The sequence below is a fragment of the Notamacropus eugenii genome, chromosome 1 (assembly GCF_028372415.1).
Source record: "Notamacropus eugenii isolate mMacEug1 chromosome 1, mMacEug1.pri_v2, whole genome shotgun sequence".
NCBI lineage: Eukaryota > Metazoa > Chordata > Mammalia > Diprotodontia > Macropodidae > Notamacropus > Notamacropus eugenii.
This window is the reverse complement of record NC_092872.1, coordinates 103,590,935-103,611,941: the sequence shown is the minus strand read 5'-3', so window position 1 is coordinate 103,611,941 and position 21,007 is coordinate 103,590,935. Positions and strand designations below refer to the sequence as shown.

Genomic DNA, 21,007 nt, shown 5'->3' with positions numbered 1-21,007 from the left:
TTTTGAAATTCAAAAGTCATGTAAGATTTTCTTTACCCTTAATAGTCTGATAGTGTGCTAGACATGAAACTTATTAGCTGGTTAACCACAGGCAAGTAATGTCACCTGCTCACTCCTCAGTTTCTTCATCTGCAAAATGGAAATAATAACAGAACTTACCTCATGGGAGTTTTCTGAGGCTTAAATGACATAATGTCTGCAAAACACTGCAGACTTTAAAGCCTTATGCAGAGTGCCCCAAAAGTCTTTAACAGTTTAAAATTGCACAAAGATTTTTGGGATATCCTGTGCAATAGCTAATCTTTATATAGGATTTTAAGGTTTACAAAATGCTTAATATCTATCTCTATAAAGATATTTTAGATATATAGCTATATTCATATATCTGTTTATATCTATAAAGTTCACAAACCTTAAAACAACTGTCTATATCTATAAAGTACTTTGCAAACTTAAAACATTATCTATCTATCTATATCACACATTTTGCAAACCTTTAAACATATATACATACATATAGTTCTGCAAGGGTCAGACTATACACTCATATATATTTATATGTTTTAAGATTAGCAAAGTGCTTTTCAGTCAATCTATCTATCTAGTTATATCTATTAAGGCTACTTTATAGACATACAGCTATATCTATATATCATCCCTCTATATCTATAAAGCATTTTATAGACCTTAATATACAGATGTGTGTATATTTCTTTCTGCAAGGGTCAAGATATATACATACACACATATTTTAAGGTTAGCAAGGTGCTTTTCCATCTATATATCTATATCTCATTTGATCCTCACACCAATCCAGTGAGATAGGTACTATTATTAACACCATTTTAAAGATAAAGAAAGTGAATTTGAGAGAGACTTACCCAGGGTCACACAGCTAGTCAGTGTCTGAGTCAGGATTTAAATTCAGCGCTTCCTGACTTCAAGTCTCACATTCTAGCTACTATGCCACATAGCTACCCTTATATAAATGTCAGTTATTTATACTAGAAATAAGAAAAAAAAATCATTTGGTCTGCTCTACCAAGGAAAAAAGCAAAACTAAACAAAATAATAAACCAATTTCATAAGAAAATGCAGTAGAACTTCCTTATTAATTAGCTGAACTCCCAAAGACTAAAGACTGACTTTCTTTTGATCTCAAGTAGTTCTTATCTATAGTCACCTAATCCATAATCTTGAAAATTTTACCAGGTCTTGAATATTTTCCTTCAAGTTAATCTAATTTTATTTTTAAAATAGAAAAAAGAAATAGAAAAAGACTCCTCCACTCTGCATGTAATGTCAGGACTTCATTCACTGCACATGGAGCATTAAGCTAACATCTGCATAAGCATGCTCCCAGCTGTGGCCACTGGAGAAGAAGGAATGTATGCAGACCTGGGATAGAGTGTACATATTTTGTGCCAGGATATGAAGAGTGTGTATAAAAACCCTAATCCCTTTCACTGACATGTATCATTTCACTAGTAACTAAGCTTTACAATTTATATTACTTATTACATTTGTAACAAGGAAGTGAAAATGTTTTTTTGACAGTTTCTAATTTCAGTTCCTGATCTGTATACAAACAGATGTATCTAAGGAAATGTTTTCCCTAGCTCTGTTCCTTTTGTCCAGCCTACCCCCTGTCCAGTCTTTTCCACCGGTGTCTGATTAATTTTTCTAAAGTACCAGTCTAATAGTCTCACTGCCCTGCTGGAAAATTTTTAATAGTTTCCTATTATCCACTCAGTCCAAACTCCTTAACAAGGTACTTGAAACTTTTGATGATTTGATTTCAAGATGTATTTCCTACAAGATATATTGTTTCCTACTCCTCTCTTATGCTAAACTGTACTGTTACTTCCTGAACACATCTTGTACTTTTCTTCTCCATACCTTTGCCCATGTCATAATCTTCTCTTTAAATGTCCTCCTTTTAATAATATCCTACTCATATTTTTAGATACTACCCCTTCTATGAAGCCACATTCTTGATATCCTTAGCCGACAAGTGAATATTTTTGTGCTTTCAACAAGAGTACTGATGGTGAAACATGCTACTTATTCCCTAAGAGGTGGTGGACTCAAGAGGCAGGAAGAGACGCACATTTTTGGATAAAGTCAATGCAGGAATTTGTTTTGTTTGACTATGTATATTTGTTACAAGGGTTTTGTTTTTCTTTCCTTTTCTATGGAAGAGGTGGGAGTCACTTGGGAATCAAGTTGTTCTCTCTCTCTCCACCTCCCCAATGAGAAAAGAACAAAAGGAAGGCCAGAAGGAATCACAGACATGTTTGAAAACTACAGGTTGTATTTGTATTCATACACACATGTATGTTTATATGTGCAGAGAGAGAGAAAGAATATAACCATTTTGTTGTTGCTTAGTCATTTTTCAGTCATGTCCAACTCTTTATGACCCCTTTTGGGGTTTTCTTGGCAAAGATACTGGAGTAGTTTGTCATTTCCTTCTCCAGCTCATTTTACAGATAAGGAAACTGAGGCAAACAGGATTAAGTGACTTGCCCAGGGTCATATAACTAGTGAGTGTGTGAGGCTAGATTTGAATTCAGGAAGATGATTCTTCCTCACTGCAAGCCTGCTCTATCCACTGTGCCACCTAGCTAAGAATATAATCATATTTTTTTAAAAAAGCAAGCCCTACATAATAGGGATTTGCAGTCTCATATACAATCCTTTCTCATTCTACAATGTATATGGAAATTCTAATTTTATTTGGTATTTGTTAAGTTTAGAAAAAAAGGAAAAAAATTAATTGGTTGCTTATATTAAATAGTGAGAAGCTCTAATTCTTTGCCACAGATCTTCCACTTAGCCACGTAAGGATAGGGGTGAGATCAGAAACAGCCTCCCCTCTGTGACTAGAGAGCTCCTGTAGAAGGACATCTTACTGAAATCTTTCAATCTACTTTTCTCATTTTTTTCCTATGGACAATCAGTATTCATTGCCACCTGGCCCTCTAAATGTTGATTTATTTCTTCTGAACCTCCTTCCTGTTCCTATAGCATAGTCCCTTCCTTTCTCCATTTAAGTTTTATTGTTAACTTGTTTTTACTCCACATCTCTTTCTCCTGACTCTCACTCTAATCCTACACTGACTTTGCCCTTGTAACAAAGAAAAGCATTTTCATCAAAACCAACAGAAACAGAGACCTTGCCTGACATTTTAGAGCAGATTTCATATCCGTAGTCTCTCACCTCCCTACAGATATGCTAGAAAGAGGCAAAACTGGTGTTCTGATATTATTCAGTATCATTTGAAGCTTTTTCTCCCTAACCGATGGTGTCTTCCTTCCCAAACTACCTTAGATTTAGCTACTTTATATTTATTCTGTTTCTATTTACGGTCTCTCTCTCTATCTGTATGCACTTATCTTCCCCATTCTCTATTAGAATTTAAACTCTTTGTGAGTAGAAATTATTTCCTTTGTACTTAATCCCCAGTACCTAACATTGAGCCTAGATTCATAGTAGGGGCTTAAATGCTTTTTGACTGGTTGATCTCTAGGATTCAAGGATTTTTACTTGAAAAGAGAATAAGAGAGACACAAAGAGAGATTGAGATATACGTACACTCACAGAAAGAGAGAGAATATGGATGAAAAACACAGTGAAAATATAACACTGAGACTTGGGCCTACTCCTCTTGAATTAGAGTGCTTACTGATGCTGTCCTCACAGTGCCTCAAAATTAGTCTGTCCACAATTATTCTTCAGGCCAATTATCCTATTCCTATTTATACTTAGTGGTTTAAAAATGTTCGTAGCATTAATGAGCCAAATGCTGGATCTGAGATAAGAGTATTTCACTCTGCACGACTGCTTCACACATAAAATCCAATCCAATTTCAACAATTCAGCAAATATTCATTAAGCATCAACTATGTGCAAGGCATTGTGCTAAGTTCTGGGATTACAATGACAAAAATCCCTGCCTTCAAGAAACTTACCTTCTGTGGGGAAGATGTGACATATACACAGGTAAGTATAGCACAAATACCTAAGTAGGCCAGTGAGGGCAAAGCTAACTAACTTTAAAAAAAAAAAGTTAATCCATGACTTACCCAGTTCACTTTTGAGTGTGTGATCATGAGGAAGAATTGAATGTGAATTCCGTATATTTCCTCCCCCAACGAACCAGTTTACATTGGGATTCCAACGATTCAAAAAGCCGCAGAGATGATTTTCTTCAAAGTCACACTCTGTGATGGGGGGCGAGGAGTGGAAAGAAATACATCAGTAAAGATGAAGGCACATCCGGCGTATCCAGACTCAGAACCTGAAGGACGGCCTGGCCCCACTCATTCAGATGGCTGGATTGCTCAGTTCATTATTCCACTGGAATCATCATATTAGAACTGTCCGTGCTAGATTTCCTACAACTACCAGGATAGTAAGAAAGAACTAATATCTAAAAATCAGTTTCTAAAATTAGCAGTATAGCATAATAATTAGAGAATTAGTCTCTGAACCAGGGAGGTCTGAATTTAAGGCCAACTTCTGATTCAGACTGGTTTGTGACCTTGGATAAGACACCAAACCTCTCAGCTGCACCCAGCTAATTGCCTCGGGCTACAAATTGAAAAATAGCTCCTAACACGCACTGATGGAGGCCATTCCCAATATCAATGAAATCACATTATGGGGTCTGGAAGTGTCACTTACTACCTGAGTGGCCTTGGGCATTTAACCTCTCTGGGCCTCTGTTGTTCAGTCTGGACTCCCATCCTCTCTCCACCCCCTCTTTAACTTCCTAGAGAGGGGTGTTTCATAAGGGCCAGAGTCTTGGAATCAGAAAGAGCTGGGTTCTAATTCCACCTCAGACACTTACTATCTGTGCACCTGTAGACAAAGCATTTAACCTCTTTTGCCTTAGTTTCATCATTTAGAAAAAAACAATAATGATGAGGGAGTCAGATCCTATGGCCCCTAAGCTCTTATCTAGCTCTAAATATATAATCCTTTGGTTTATGACTATAAGATATAGATGGGAAAGTATAGGGAGCTGCCATACAAACAAAAATCATAGGTCCCTGAGATAGTCATGAAATCTTTTCTTGTATCTGATAGAAAGTATTTCTTGTAATCTTGGAGGAAGACACTAGCTGTAGTTGACCAGCTCATAGTATAAAAAGAAAGGAGGGCATTACTTTTAGATTTCTGAGGAAATTACAATGGACAGCACCAGATCTGAGTCAGAGGACAAAAGTTCAAATGTCACTTATAATCTGAGTGGCCTTGGGTATTTAACCTCTCTAGACCTCTGCTATTCAACCACTTTTTTTAAATTGTGTCTGACTCTTCATGACCTCATTTTGGGTTTTTTTTTGACAAGGATGCGGGTGGTTTGCTATTTACTTCTATAGCTCATTTTACAGATGAGGAAACTGAGGCAAACAGGGCTAAGCAATTTGCCCAGGTTCACATAGCTAGTAAGTTTCTGAGGTTGAATTTGAACTCAGATCCTCTTGATTCCAGGGCCACTACTCTATCTACTATCCCACCTAACTGCCTCTGGGCCTTAGTTTCCTCAATTAGAGGGGTTTGGACTAACTGATCCCTGCCTTCCCTTCCAGTTCTAAATCTACAGTCTCATAATTCCTTTGAAAGTCGAGACAGAAATGTCATGAGAACCAGAGTATATATTTAAAAAAAATTCTTATCTCCTCCCACTGTCTCTGAGAGAGAGGAGAAGAGGAGGGGAAAGGGCCTTTGACTATCAAGGGAATTATAACTAACTGTGGGAATGATAGAAGATACGAAGAAGACTTAGAATGCCCCAAATCAAGCACAGGGAAGTATAAAACTCCTTAACTGTGAAGAAAAAGGAAAGTTATACTTCTAATTATTTTCTCCCTTTTAAATTCAAACCATCACCAGGAGTTCTACAATGAAAAATGGGACTTCAGAAATCTGACTGAGTTTTCTACTATTCTGACATTTTTGATATTTGTGATGAAGAAAAAGGGAACAGTTGAGAATGTAGGAGACACAGAGGAGGCCGCGCAACGTCTGTTTTCCTCAGCAACTGGAATAAAAGGCTGAGTGTGCAACAAGCTAGAAATTCTTATTATAACCTGTTGAGGCTAGGCAATGACTCTTATATAGCTGACGAATCAATTTATTTTTCTTTCATAATCTAGTACTCCAAAGACAATAGGGACAAGTCTTCTTTATGGTGAACATATACAGAAAAAAAATTGATATGTTCAGCTTAAGTTAGCCAAACTAAAACTTCAAGACATTTTGCAGATATTTTCTAGAATAGCAAAACAGAAAGGGAATCAGAGGTTTAATCTTCTCCACAATTTTACAGATGAGAAAACTGAGGCCACTTGCAGTGAAACAACTTGCTCAAGATCACACAGCTGGTTAGTTCCAGAAACAAGACTAGAACCCAGAACTCTTAACATCTAGTCTAGTGTTTTCCCCTTGCCCTGCACTGCCTCCCCAGACTAGTTCACCTCAAGGGTAAACAGCATCTGCCTAGTACATTTCTCCTGGCAACAGTAGATTTTTAACAAACATTGAAACAGGGGAAATGAAAAACCACTTACCAATACAGTATCCAGTCATCATCTTAATTTCAAAGACTGCAATGCTGGCTGTAGTTCCTTGCCCCAGGATGCCTTCTATTAATATCTGTATAGAACATGGAAAAGGAAGAGAATTGTGTATCTAAATTCATGTTTCCATGATCATCACCCTTTCAACTCCTCAATAATTCAGCCATAAGGCTCTTCATTAACTTAAGACAAAACAGCCCCATTAATCTCTGTTTAGCTCTGTTTGATATATCATTACCCTCACTCTAAAAAATGCACGTGGAAAAGTATGTGACAAGGAAGGTAGTGTGTTTGAGTATGAGAACAAGCTATTACTAATGTCACCTTCACTTTCATTTAAAAAAAAGACAAACAGAGGTAGTATGTACCGAGCAAGGTCATTTGTTAGATGTATAAAACAACACCATCTAATAATAATAATAGCTAAGACTTATACAATACCAACTACATGTCAGGTCCTGTGCTAAGCACTCTATAAATATTATCTCAGTTGGTCCTCACAATAACCCTGCAAGGTAGGTGCTATTGTGGCCCCATCTTATAGTTGAGAAAACCAAGGAAAGCAGAAGTGAAATAACTTGCATTAGGTCACACAAGTAATAAGTGTCTGAGTTAGTATTTGATCCGAGAATCTTCCTGAATCCATTCCCAGTGCACCTAGTTGTCCCAAATAAATGGGTTATTCCTAGGATCATAGATTTAGTGTTTGAAGGGACCTCAGAAGACATCTAATGCAACACCCTCATTTTACAGAGGAGGAAACAGAGGGCCAGGGATGTTAGGTGACTTATCCAAGTCACATAGTAGAAAATATTAGAGGTAGGATTTTAATCCAAGTCTTTTGACTCTAGAGGTAACTTTGACTGAATCTTGAGGACCTAAAGGGCCACATGTGGCCTTGAGGCAGCAGGTTTACCCTCCCCTGGTTTAACTTGATTGGGCAACAAAAGAAGACCTAGCCTCATTATTGAAGGCTGTCATGAAACTGTTCCAGCAGTTATTTTCTTAAAAAATAAATAAATCTTTTATTAATACTGTTTTTAACTTCCCAATGACTTTCTACCCATCAGCCTCTGGCAATAGAATCAACCATTACAACAAAGAGTCTCCATTAAGCAAAACAAATCAATATATAGGTCATGTCTAATGATATTTTGTTTGTTTTCTTTTATATTATAGTGTGTGTGTGTGTGTGTGTGTGTGTGTGTGTGTGTGTGTTTTAGTCATTTTCACTTGTGCCTGACTCTTTGCGACTCATTTTGGGGTTTTCTTGGCAGAGACACTGGAATGGTTTGCCATTTTATTCTCCAGCTCATTTTACAGATGAGGAAACAGAAGCAAATAAGGTTAAGTGACTTGCCCAGGGTCACATAGAGAGTAAGTATCTGGGGTCAGATTTGAACTCAGGAAGATGAGTCTTCCTGACCCCAGACCTGGCACCCTATCTACTTCGCTATCTAGCTGCCTAAGAGGGATTGCACATGACATATTATGGTGATCATTGTATAAACTGTTCTGAGTCTGCTCACTTCATTCTACATCAGTTCACATACACCTTTCCAAGTTTTCCTGAGTTCTTCATTTTTGTAGTTTCTTTTATAACATAATGATGGTCTATTACTTTCACTTGCCACAGTTGATTTGGTCAGTCCCCAGTGGATGGCTACTCATTTTGTCCCAGTTCCCTGAAATAACAAAAAGTTCTGCTACCAATATTTTTGTATTTATGAGACTTGTTATTTTGTCTTTGATTTCCTTGTGGTATCTCTGGGTCACTGGAGTGTATATAATTTAATAACTTTCTTTGTATAATACCAAATTGTTCTCCAGCTCTACCAACAGTGTATTAGTGTGTTTGTCTTCCTATGGCCCTTTCCATGTATATCATTTTTGTCTTTTCTTATCTTTGATTATCTGATGGGCACTAGGCAAAAGTTCAGGGTTGTTTTACTTCTCATTTCTCTTATTATTCTTGACATGGAAGTAGGCAATCGATTTCAGTGTCTCTGCGTTGTCTGCTAGGACTTTAGAGGCAGAACGGGAGGTGGAGGAAAAGGGGGGAGACAAATAAAAGATGATCTATGAAGACTCGGTGTGTCCTTAATCCAACCTTCTCACACTAACATTATTTCCAGCAAGTATATGCTTTTCCCAGGAGCTATGTCAATCTGTTTATTAGTGCCAGGAATAGGTCAGGCTAGATTAGAGATCACTAGAAAGAACCATTTGGACAGCATCTAATAGTAAAAAATAAGAAACTTGAGGCAAATGAAAATTTTAAGGGTTTACAGTAATAGGCAGAGATGTGTTGATACATGTTTAACAGCTAGCTCTCTGGGGAGAAAATGCATGCCAGACACACTTTTATGCTTAATTTGCATTGTTAACATTTTCTTCATCACTTTCTTAAGTCTAGACAAAAAACTAAAACAAATCATTCTCTGCCATTTCCAAGGTATAAGTACTCACACTGAAAATTTAATGATCGGTGGAGCTGGCTCCAGAATACCGCAGGCAATAGGTAGAATTTTAGAAAGACAGGTAAGTGGCATGAAGCAGGCCCATGGGTAGTTAATAGTGGTAGACTGATAAGTATCTGTATAATCTAGTAGCAGACAAGAGGCCAAAGGTCAGATATGACAGCATCAGGGAGTTGGTAGGGATGGAGATCTAAGAAAAAGACTTCAAATCCTGCTTCCAAAGGGACTGAGATATAAGACATGGTAGCAAGGCTGGAATTAAGGGACCAGAGAACAAGACAGGAGCTCCATTGTAGACAAGGGTATCAAAAGGAGCGTTTGTTAACAAGGAACAAAGGAAGTCATTTACTAATGGAACTAATCTACAGGTCAAAATGGCACCAATAGCAAGGTGGATTAGAATCAATCTTTAGGCTCAATTGGTTCCAAAGCATGAAAAAAAGCTAAGGAAAGGGGTAAGTGAACCTTCCTCTGGGATTTAAAAGACTGGGGAGGAGGAAGAGGAATGACTGAGGGGGCAACTCTCTTCTTTAACCTTACTAGGGAGAAATCGTACATACTCTAGGTATAGTTCTTCTCAAAATAATTGCATTTGTCTTTTAAAAAAAACAATTTTATGCTTCATCCCAGATTTGTAGCAGGTAATTATATAACAGACATATACATATACATTAGCAAAATAAAATCTAATTGTAAGAAAACGAGAATGCTTCCTAAAGCCCATTTAGAAAGGTATTCCTGCTTGCAAAGTTCAATTTAAGGCAATTTGCAAGCTTGCTAATATTTAAGAATCCTATTAAATAGATGGAGAAGTGGTCTAGCAAAATCTAACTTAGGGATAGGTGAACACAGTATCATTTTTTATTATTAATCTTTCTTTATGATGTTTCAGATCTCTTCCCTTACACCTAAACAAATATAAATTCCCAATATAGTAAAACATCCATTATGCCAGGAGTTTTAACCAAGGTTCCAGGAATGCATGAAACATACATTAAAAAATTTGCAATTTAGTTCCATACTCTGCCTACCTTGAATTTCTTGGTGCTATTTCTCAAATCTAGGCTGGCTATAAGCCAGCTATCAGAAGACTCCTTGGTTGACCACAGCAACCGATCAAAGTTTTCTCCTTCAAACCTGATGTAGAGATTTAGCCGGCTGGGGATGGATGGAAATGGTGAAGATGTTGCAATCTGATAAACTAGACGAAGGCAGCTCCACTCCTCTGCCTGTAGGTCAGGACTCAGCAGGACTGCTTTCTCCCCCTGCTTAGCAAAGGTAGAGTCCACATAAATATAGTGACCTAGAAATTGAAAAGAAAAAAGAATGGAAGAACCCAAATTAATATATGTAACATGTGAAGAGGAAGTGTGACACATTTAAATAGTAAAAATATTAGCTAGCATTTATATCAAACTTAACTTATATTATCTGATTTGATCCTCATAACAACCAAGGGAGATTAAAGGAAATTACAATCCCTATTTTATAGAGAAGAAAACTAAAGCAGACGGAGGTTGTGACTTGTTCAGGGTTACATAGCTAGTAAAAATGTGAGACAGAATTTGAACTTAGGTCTTCCTGACAGCTAGGTGGCAGCTAGGTGGTGCAGTGGGTAGAGAACTGGGCTTGGAATCAGGAAGACTCATCTTCATGAGTTCAAATCTGGCTTCAGATGCTTATTAGCTGTGTGATCCTGGGCAAGTCACTTAATCCTGTTTGCCTCCATTTCCTCATCTGTAAAATGACCTGGAGAAGAAAAGGGCAAAACACTCCATTATCTTTGCCAAGAAAACCCCAAATGTTGTCAAAAAGATTGGGACATGACAGCTTCCTGACTCCAAGCGTACCAATAAAAATGGCTGGCATCCAATCAGAACTATCCCAGCCCCTTAGAGGGACACTAGGAGTAGAGTGGAACTATCTCTCTGCACTTCTCCAGTTTGGTTCCAGGAAAGATGAGACAATGACATAGTTTCCAAGGACACAGTGCATCTAAATTGTCCCTGAGCACTACTTATGGGCAGTATGTGGGACATTATCCTGGTCTACAGAGATTTCTGTATACTCTACATTAATATTCAAGGATCTCTGTGGGCATATGAACATTATACATCCCAGATTAGCAGTAGGAATTTGATTAAGTAATCTTAGCCTTCTTGTTTTAATTCCTCTGGCTGCCCAATGAAGACAGTTATACCTAATCTACTGTATGGTGTCATTATAAGATGTAACGGGTTTCACTAAATCTACTTATTCTGAACGTCCTAAGGTCTGTATGGGATCTGAAAGTTGACAACAGAACCTTCAACCTGGGACTCCACCTTTGGAGATCATCCACTCCAATCATTGTCCTGCTGAAGAAAAGGAAGCCCAGAGCAGCCAAATGATTTGCCTGGAGTCATGCAGCAAGTGAGTGATAGGCAGAGGTAGAACTCAGGTCTCCTGATTACATCAAGCTGTTTTTCAAATTATAAGGTGGTTTTTTAATAAATACAAATTGATCTCTCTTCCCCTAAACCCTCTTTGCCTGGGTTTTACTTTACTAAATCTGATTTTTGGGGGTCTGAACCACTTCTACAAGAGGCAACAGTACTGTGGAAAGAGAGCTAGTTTTGGATTAAAAAAGACTGGGTTCAATCCAAATTCAGACTCTGACATACACTGGCAGTATGACCTTGGGCAAGTTGTTTAACCTCAGTGCCTATAGAGCAAATGCTTCCCTGCCCTGCTAGAGAGAATTTCCTCACTGGAAGTACCCTGGACCAATGAAATCGCAGGCCTAGTGCAGAAAACACCTGCAGACACTTGCTACCTTGACCTTAAAAAGACACACTCAGAAAACTAAAAGTGCTCAAAAAAATGACAGATTAATAAGGAGGAAGTAGAAAAGAGACTAATTAGAAGGGAAGTGGAAGTGGCAGGCAGAAATGGAGCAGCCAGCAAGGAATTATCCTTTTTCTGGTACAGAGATATTAACCTTTTTTTAATTTTAATTTTTTTTAATGTCACAGACTTTTCTGTATATCTAAAGTAGTCTGTGGACTACTCAGAATGATGATTGTTGCCTACATTCATAATTGAAGGAAATGCTAAATTCTGTTAGAAGTTACATAAAGATATAATTACTTTTTTACCATCCAATTTCAAAGATGCCCCAAAGCCTACCCACAGACCCTTTTGGGGAGCCATGACCCCCAAGACCATACATTGGTAAATGTTTAACCCCCCAATATATACTTAACTAAATCAAAACCTGACTAGTAAGTTTGCTATTTCCAAGGTGTAAATGTTGAAACTGAAAATTTAATAATCATCTCCCTGAGCCTATATGAACCCCCAGCACACTGTTGTGTTAAGAAATTCTTTTCTCAACAACTCTGAGGTACCACATCACACCCATCAGATTGGCTAACATGACAAAAGAGGAAGATGATAAATGTTGGAGAAGATGTGGGAGAGTTGGAACACTAATTCATTGTTGGTGGAGCTGTGAGCTGATCCAACCATTCTGGAGAGCAATTTGGAACCATGCCCAAAGGGCTACAAAAACGTGCATACCCTTTGACCCAGCAGTATCCCTTCTAGGACTGTATTCCAAAGAGATCATAAAAATGGGAAAAGGTCCCACATGTACAAAAATATTTATAGCAGCTCTCTTTATGGTGGCCAAAAACTGGAAATCGAGGAGAAGCCCATCAACTGGGAAACTGCTGAACAAGTTGTGTTATATGAATGTAATGGAATACTCTTGTGCTGTAAGAAATGATGAACAGAAGGACTTCAGAGAGGCCTGGGAGGACTTATATGAACTGATGCTGAGTGAAAGGAGCAGAACCAGGAGAACAATATACACAGTAACAGTCACAGTGTGCGAGGACTGTTTCTAATAGACTTTACCCTTCACAGCAATGCAAGGACCTAAAACATTCCCAAAGGACTCGAGGCAAAATGCCATCCACATCCAGAAAAAGAACTATGAAACTGAAGCACAGAATGAAGCAGACTATTTTCTCTTGTGTTAGGTTTTGTTTTGTTTAGTTTCTCTCATGGTTTCTCCCATTCTTTTTAATTCTTCTATGCAACATGACTAATGTGAAAATGCGTTTAATGAGAATGTATATGTAGAACCCATATAAGACTGCATGCCCTCTCGGGAAGAGTAGAGGGAGGGGGAGAAAATTTAAGACTTATGGAAGTGACTGTTGAAAACCAAAAACAAATAAATTAATTTATTCTTTAAAAAAAGAAATTCTTTTCTCATTATTATCTTTTCTTCTCAATCACTATAGTGCTTAGGAGTACAGAAAGCTGACTGCCTGGGAACAATACCTATGATGGATGGATGTAGGGATCATTAGAACACAAAGTTGCATGATAAAGGGCAGGGAGGAAAAAGGAAAGATTCAGAAGGATCTAGAAGATGGTTTTTTTTTTTGTTGTTTTTTAGGAAAGGAGTCAAATTGGTATGTACACTCCTTGGAGGTAGGGATTATTTTGGACTTTCTTTGTAATCTCATCACTTAGCATTGTGCCTGGCACATAGTAAGCATTTAATTAATTCTTGTTCCCTGAATGACAAAAATGGATATCATCTCTAACTATACTTCAAGGTTTAAAAAAGTTATTAAGCATGAGGTTATTTAACTTATGGATTCTCTCTGTTTAGAACTCTCTTCGCTTTCTAATGAAGTGTTAAAACATTTTCCTTACACATGATTTCTCTTAAAATCTGGTTTTATTATACATCGGTGGCATTGTTCTCACAGTATCAAGCACCCTCAGCAGCACACACTATGTGAAAAAGCTTATGTTACTTAAAGTACTTTGATAATGAGTTACACCGTGGGATTTTAATTCTATTTACTTAAGAGCTATTATTACACCTGTATCGTAAATTGCTGCTATTAAAATAATCTGGATACAATTCACTTGCTTGCCTGAGACTTTTTAAAATGCATACTTTGCAACAGCAGAGAAATGTTTATTATAAACAGTGTATCTGTCCAAACAATCTATACCTCTTGAAGAGCAATGATGGTTGTTCTTAGCTATTTTTACCTGCACAGTAGACCAATTGGCAACCCACTCAATAAGACTATGGAAGGATTGAATTTAGGAAACAGTGCAATATTTTCAATAATCATAATCATTCACTGCTACAAAAAGCTACCTTTCCTATGCTAGTATTCTCCCTGTGATGCTTTGTGGCCATGAATTGTGGGATATCAGAATCTCAGAAGAATCATGAGTGTGGGTGACCCAAAAAAGGGTCATTGTAAAGCTATCTGGGGGCTATTAGTAGACTGCAACAGAATGTAATAGCAATAACTTCCATATAAGAAGTGGCATAAAAAGCATCATCATTTATGACTGCATGGAGGAAGACCAGTCACGTAGCAAGGGTGAGGGAGGGATAACATATGGGCAACCTAAAGATTCCCCTGGTACCCATGAAGTGATGAGAGAACTAGTACATTAGGTGATTCTTCTATGGCAGGCCCTGGGCAAAGCATGAGTGAGAATAAGGATGAGAAGACTGTGACTGAGCTTTGGTCTTCACCAGTATAGGGAAAAGCCACATCTAGGTGACCAGGGATGGCAAGCTCAAATAAAAACAGGGGCTACTAGATCATACATAAAGATCCCTGTGGACTATGTGTTGATTTAGTTTTAAGATGTAATATTATTTATGCTTTATTGTATTTTTATTTATTCTGTTAAATATTTCCGAATTACATTTTAATCCGATTGGGGCTGTATTTGGGGGTATTGTGGACTCTATGTGTGGCCTGTGGGCCATGTGTTTGACACCTCTGCACAAGTGTGTGGAGACACTGAAGACAGAACAGAATATGATAGCACAATGGAACCCCTTCCCTCCTTCCCCCCAGCCCCCGGAAAACAGTAGGATTTCTAGAATGTGCTGGTCTGTAAAAGACAAAGTGTACTTCACAACTCTCATCGATGAGTTGTGGCACAGTGGAAAGAACATGCTCGACTTGGAGTGAGGAAGACCTGAACTGGGATCCTGCCTGCCTCAGACACTTACTAGTCAGGTGACCCTGAGCAAGTCACTTAACCTCTGTCTACTCAGTTTCTTTATCGTCACAATGAGAATAATAATAGCACCTACCTTCCAGAATTGTTGTGAGAATAAAATAAAATGATATTTTTGTAAAGAATTCTGCCAATGCTAATGTGCTATGTAAATGTTAGCTATTAATATGACGATGATTGTGACTGATGTGGAGAAGGTAATCTCAGACCCTGCTTCACACACACACACACACACACATACACACACATAGCGTACATGCATACACACATATAGTCATCTCTTCATTTCATATAAACACTTTTTATTGCTGTTTTGTATTTAAATTAGTGATTCTGTTAACTGTACATCAATTAGGTGTTGATTATATGAAAGTTATCCTAGCCCATGGATTTCTATGCTATCCAGTGACAATGAATTATCATGTTAATTTTCTATTGGATCATCTAATAGTTCTGATTCTCCTGAGACTGTGATTTGTAAAACTTTTTTCCTCTTAACCATGTACATTCCCACCCCCCTTCACTCCTGGAAAGTTAAAATAAACAGCAGTAAATAAGAAAAAGATGAAAAAAGAAAAATATAAATAGAAAAATAAGAAAAAGATTTTAAAAGCCCAAGAAATCATGTGTGGAAGGGGTGCTCATATGATCATGACTAATAGGGACAGAAGTCTGGGGAAGGTTACAAAACACAGAGTGTTAATGAAATACTGACAGGAAGAGATGGAAAAATTCATTGTTGCTTAGGGATTTTGAATGAGTTTAAAATGAAGAAAATGTCCATTTATATTTTCAAGGCTCTTTCCTCACAGTAACCCTGGAGGTAAGTAGTGCAAATATTAGTATCTTTATTTTACTGCTGAGGAAATTTAAAGACCTAAAGATATTAAGTTAGAGAGCTAATAAATGGTAGAAGTGGGACTTGAAGTCAGTTGCCTTGGCTCTAAATCCAGAGCTCTTTGAACTATGCTATGTTGTTTCCTAGACGTAGGAATCTTTCCCTTACCTTCTCAGAATAAGTAAACTTGTAAGAAGTCAAAGCTCCTAAACAAAATTTCAAAATTGCCTTGTTAAAAAAGTTGCAAAATATGTCTCAAGATCAAGAAATGAAAGGATCCAGTCTTTCAATCTGTACCAAAGACACACATATATATCATGAATACTTTCTTCAAGAATACCTTTAAAAGACATTGGCCAACATCCCAAAGAGTGATGACATCTTAGGAAAGAGACCCATGGGTGGGGAATCTGTGACCTTGAGACCACATGTGATCTTCTAGGTCCTTGTGTGCAGTCTTTTGACTGAGTCCACATTTTACAGAACAAATCCTTTTATTAAGGGGATTTGTTCTGTGAAGTTTATATTCAGTCTAAGGGACACACTTGAAGACCTAGAGGGCTATGCATGGCCTTGAGGCCACAAGTTCCCCACCCCTGAACTAGACTTAGGATTTCATTCATATAGGGAACTGTTAAATACAGATATCCTCTCTACCAGTGCAGATTGGTACCTTTTCTGCAAATTATAGTGTTAGAAAGTCATACAGAGCTCTCAGGATTGAAATGACCTGCCAAGATTCACAAAGTCAGCATGTCCCAGAGTGAGATTTGAACCTGGGTTCAATGGCTCCAATACCAGTCCTCTGTGGCTACAAGGTCAGCTCTGCAGCTACACTAGTGGTGTCAAACTCAAGTAGAAACAGATTCTTGCTGGCCATTTATTGACTTAGAAAACCATAAATTAACATTATCTATGTTGTGTTATATTTTGATTCATTTTGTTGAATGTTTCTAGTTACAATTTAATATGGTTCAGGGCACTAAGGGGTTTTCAAGTTTGACGCATCTATCCTGACATGACTGCTGCTTCTATATCTAACAGAGAAAAGGACTGGTTTTGAAACTGTAGTCATAGACATTTTAATATCTATTGTCTATGGTCTATGTCAGACTATCAACAAGTTAGAGCAAAGATAAAAATCAGCATCAAAACAGAAGACTGGAGATGATAAGATACTATTGAAATTATGCAAGTTACAAGGTACAATTTAAATAGCTCCAGCCCCAGTTCCAGCAAGCTACTGATGCTGAAAAATGGGAAAAGGAAAGAGAAAAAGACATCAGAACAGGATAATATCATTTACTATGAAAACTGAACTTATGAAAAGTAACTGCCATAATGAGGATGTCAAAAAAATCTAGAAACTCCTTGGCCAGTATAATTCCTTCATCTGTTTGTCAAATGGAAAGATGTGGGAGGCAAAGACAACAGTTTGGAATGCATGGAAGGGTTACAGCCTCATCTGTGGGACCAGATCAGCAAATTAGAGTCAACGAACTACTGAAGTATTGTTAAAAAAAAAATAACTGATGCCATATGCCTCATTAATTAAGACACCCTTTTTAAAATGGGTAGACACCAAGATTTGAATGCTGAGGTCAACTTGCTCTGTGCAAGGCTGCACACTGAAAGTCCAATGTTCTGAACACTTTTGAGAGCCAAGAAGGAGAGAATGAGTCCTGACTCCAATGATTATGCATTGTGGCAACCTGAGCAAGTCACTGAATTGCTATATGCTTCAGTTTTCTCTTCATGTTCCAGGTTTCTCTGGAATACAGGATTGTGGGGGCATTCATATATACCTTACAGAGTAAAGGAAATGGACAGAGCGGGGCACAGTCTTTTACACTGATGAATCTCTCTCTAGAGGATATAGTGCCTAATCACATTTAGAGCTGATGATGATTTTAGCATGATCTCAACTCTATCTGTAGAGTATGGACCAGAATGGGAATGGAAGTGTAACTGGTCTTCAGAATATGACAGTATGGACTTTTAGGAATTGTAATCCAAGAAGGAAATGTGGATTCATTTCACTTGGAGGGGAAGGATCAGAAACACTCAGTAAGGAACAGCTCAGCTACAGGAGCATAAGTTCCACCATGCCGGGATTTATTTTGAGTTGGGGTCTGTGGAAATAGCTTGAGAAGTTGGTTGAAGCCAATATAGGAAAAACTGAGCATGAAGTTTAGATTTAGTTCCCGTTGGGGGGTGGAGGGTGTAGTGAGCATGGCACCATCAACCAAAGCCTCTGGTCATTACAAAACAATCTTTGATGGGTGGGGTTGGAACCCACTGAATCTGTTCCTTGTTTGTCTTTCTTTGAGATCAGTAAAAGGACAAACTAAGAGTTAATTCTCTGAACCCCGCCCCTTTCCCAAATACCTGCAGGTGGCAGGATTTTTGTACATGACTTTCTCTATTTCTTTAAACTGTTTCTAATTCCTGATTTTTGTCTATGTAAACTATGATTAGTTGTAAATTCTCTAAGGCCAACATCTGTTAATTAATTACACATAGTGGGATTGCAATGGAGGAAGTCAGGGGCTACCTTGGTATTCACAGATACAAACAGAATATAGATGTACTCTTCTGTCTGAAACATTAGGTTATTCTCTAATTGGGGACTAAGCCAAATCTTATGGTTTTGATTTTTAAAACAACTCTTATAAGCACCCAAGTAGGGGAGAGAGGGAGAGGGAGAGAGAGAGAGATGGAGAGAGACAGAGGGAGAGACAGAGAGAGACAGAGAGAGAGAGAGGAGCAATATTACTTAGAACACTTTACCCCTAGGTGATAAAGCTATGAATGAGCAAAGATTCAGGTAATGTAGAGTAGCAGGTCTCTAAGAGAGGGGAAGCTAGGTGGCGCAGTGGATAGAGTCCTGGATCTGAAGTCCCAAATCTGGACACTTACTAGCTTTGTGACCCTGGGCAAGTCACTTAACCCTGTTTGCTTCAGACCCCCATCTGTAAAATGAGCTGGCAAAGAGAAGGAGATGGCAAACCACTCTAGTACCTTTGCCAAGGAACAGACCTACAGAGCCATGAAGAGTTGCACAGGACTGAAATGACAGAACAAATAACAACAGTGAAGATTTTTGCTTTTGGAGTGAGGGATGGAGTCTAGGTGTAGATCAGTGGAAGGTCAGGTCTCCTGTGCCACAAAGCTGAGAGAGAAAGGTATGGCTAGAAAAGAGTATTTATTGGCTGGGGCTGGCTGAAATACCAAAGGTGGGAGGGAAAGGACAGAGCAAGTATTTCTTGTACTATCAATTTCCTTCATAACCTAATCAAATCACCATATGGTGGTTGTATGAATTATCATTGTTACAACAGTGAGCAAAAATATAGTGTTAAGAATTTTTGGGTTTCCTCATTCATACTACAAGCTTTTATTAAACATATATTATGTCATAGGTACTTTGCTAGGCCTTGGGCATACAAAGACAAAAAACAAAAGTCCCAGTCTTCACAACCTCTCTTCTCATCACCAGTTTCACATGTCTAGCTGTCTAACATCTCAAACTGCATTTCTTGAAGACATCTTAAGCTCTAGATGTCCAAAATTTAACACACTATGTTTCCCCCCAAACCTTCCCCTCTTCCTATTTTATTACCGTCAAGGGTGCCATTATCCTCCCAGTCCCCCAGGCTCACATTCTAGAGTGTCATCCTTAACTCCTCACCCTTTCACTCCCCATATCCAATCAATTGCCTGACAGTCTACCTTCACAACATCTTTCCCATATGCCCTCTCTTCTCCATTGTACATCACTTCACATCTGGACCATTTTAGCAACCTTCTCTAGTTGGTCTCCTTGACTCAAATCTCTTCCCGGTATAGTCCATCCTCCATTTGGCTGTCAAAACGTTCTTCCAAAAATGCAGGTCTAACTACCTCATGCTCACCCTTCTACCCCCATCTCATCCCTGTCTATTTAATAAACTGCTTTGGACTTCAATTCCTCATCCATAAGAGTGTTAAACTTGATGATCTCCAAGGTCCCTTTCACCTCTAATAGTCTATGATTCTGGGCTTTGAGTTTTCTTTCCATGGGTCATAATTGGTGTATGCCAGGTTATCAACACTATTGCTCAGTCTGATTGAAGGTAGAGACTGTTTTATCTTTGTATTTCTGGTGCTGACACATCATAGATTCTTACAAATGCTTGTTGACTGATTGATTGACTGATTCATAGTCTACATCTGTAAGATGAGTGGCCAACAGCATCTGTTTTTCAATGATGGACACATATGCATTTTACAACTGTAGAACAGGGCTTTTCTCTATACTTAAATAGTCCATAAAATGATCAACCCCTAAGACCTTAGCCTCATTAGCACTGTGTTTTAACCAAATGAACTAATTGGCCCAGACAATCATGCAGGCAAAGCATCTGGCAAACACTGAAAATTATAAATAGAAACTCTGTGGAAGCATTTTTCTATCATAGTTAGAGTATTCCTACAGCAAAACTACTTAGCAACTAGGTAGAGGTCAACAGCAGACGTTTCCCAGAAATCTTGTCTTCCTTTGTACACTAAAGTACTTTTCTAGGAAACATAAAAAGATGAAACTAAATTTCTTAACCTTCATGAAAAAAGCAATGAATATAAAGTTTCATAAATAGCTTCTAATGTTTATTAGAAGTAGAAAGGGCTCCTTAGGATATAAAAGATGAAATGTTCAGATTTGTTAAAATTTAAAAAAAAACCTGTTCTGATTTTCAACTAATCTGCTCTATTACTTTAACTTAGAAATTTATAAAAAATATATATACTTAAGAAATAAGCAAGTACAGCATGGTGGAGGGAGATAGAAAACTGGATTTGGGGTTAGATAGACCTAGGTTCAAATCCCTCTCTTGATACTGACTTGTCATATAGATTCTGATTTATCTACTAAAACAAACCCTATAGAGTCAAAGAAAGTTGAGATCTGGGTTGAGGTTAGGTCTTTTACTGGATCATAGACTTAAAGCTAGAATGGACCTTGGAAGTCATCTAGTTCAATTAACTCATTTTACAGATG

At 37.9% G+C, this 21,007-nt stretch overlaps 1 protein-coding gene across 2 annotated transcripts in view; it reads right to left on the bottom strand.

The window, feature by feature from the left end:
* MAMDC2 (MAM domain containing 2) overlaps positions 1-21,007 on the bottom strand; it is a 213,316-nt gene that overhangs the window by 105,770 nt on the left and 86,539 nt on the right. For both annotated transcript variants that reach the window (XR_011967488.1, XM_072611349.1), the window contains exons 3-5: positions 10,103-10,374; positions 6,583-6,667; positions 4,090-4,227 (exon numbers count right to left, since the gene is read on the bottom strand). Coding sequence is in view for 1 of the 2 variants with exons in the window: in XM_072611349.1 (XP_072467450.1) it covers positions 4,090-4,227; positions 6,583-6,667; positions 10,103-10,374 (495 nt within the window). In the remaining variant the exon portion in view is untranslated. The remainder of the gene's footprint in view (positions 1-4,089; positions 4,228-6,582; positions 6,668-10,102; positions 10,375-21,007) is intronic.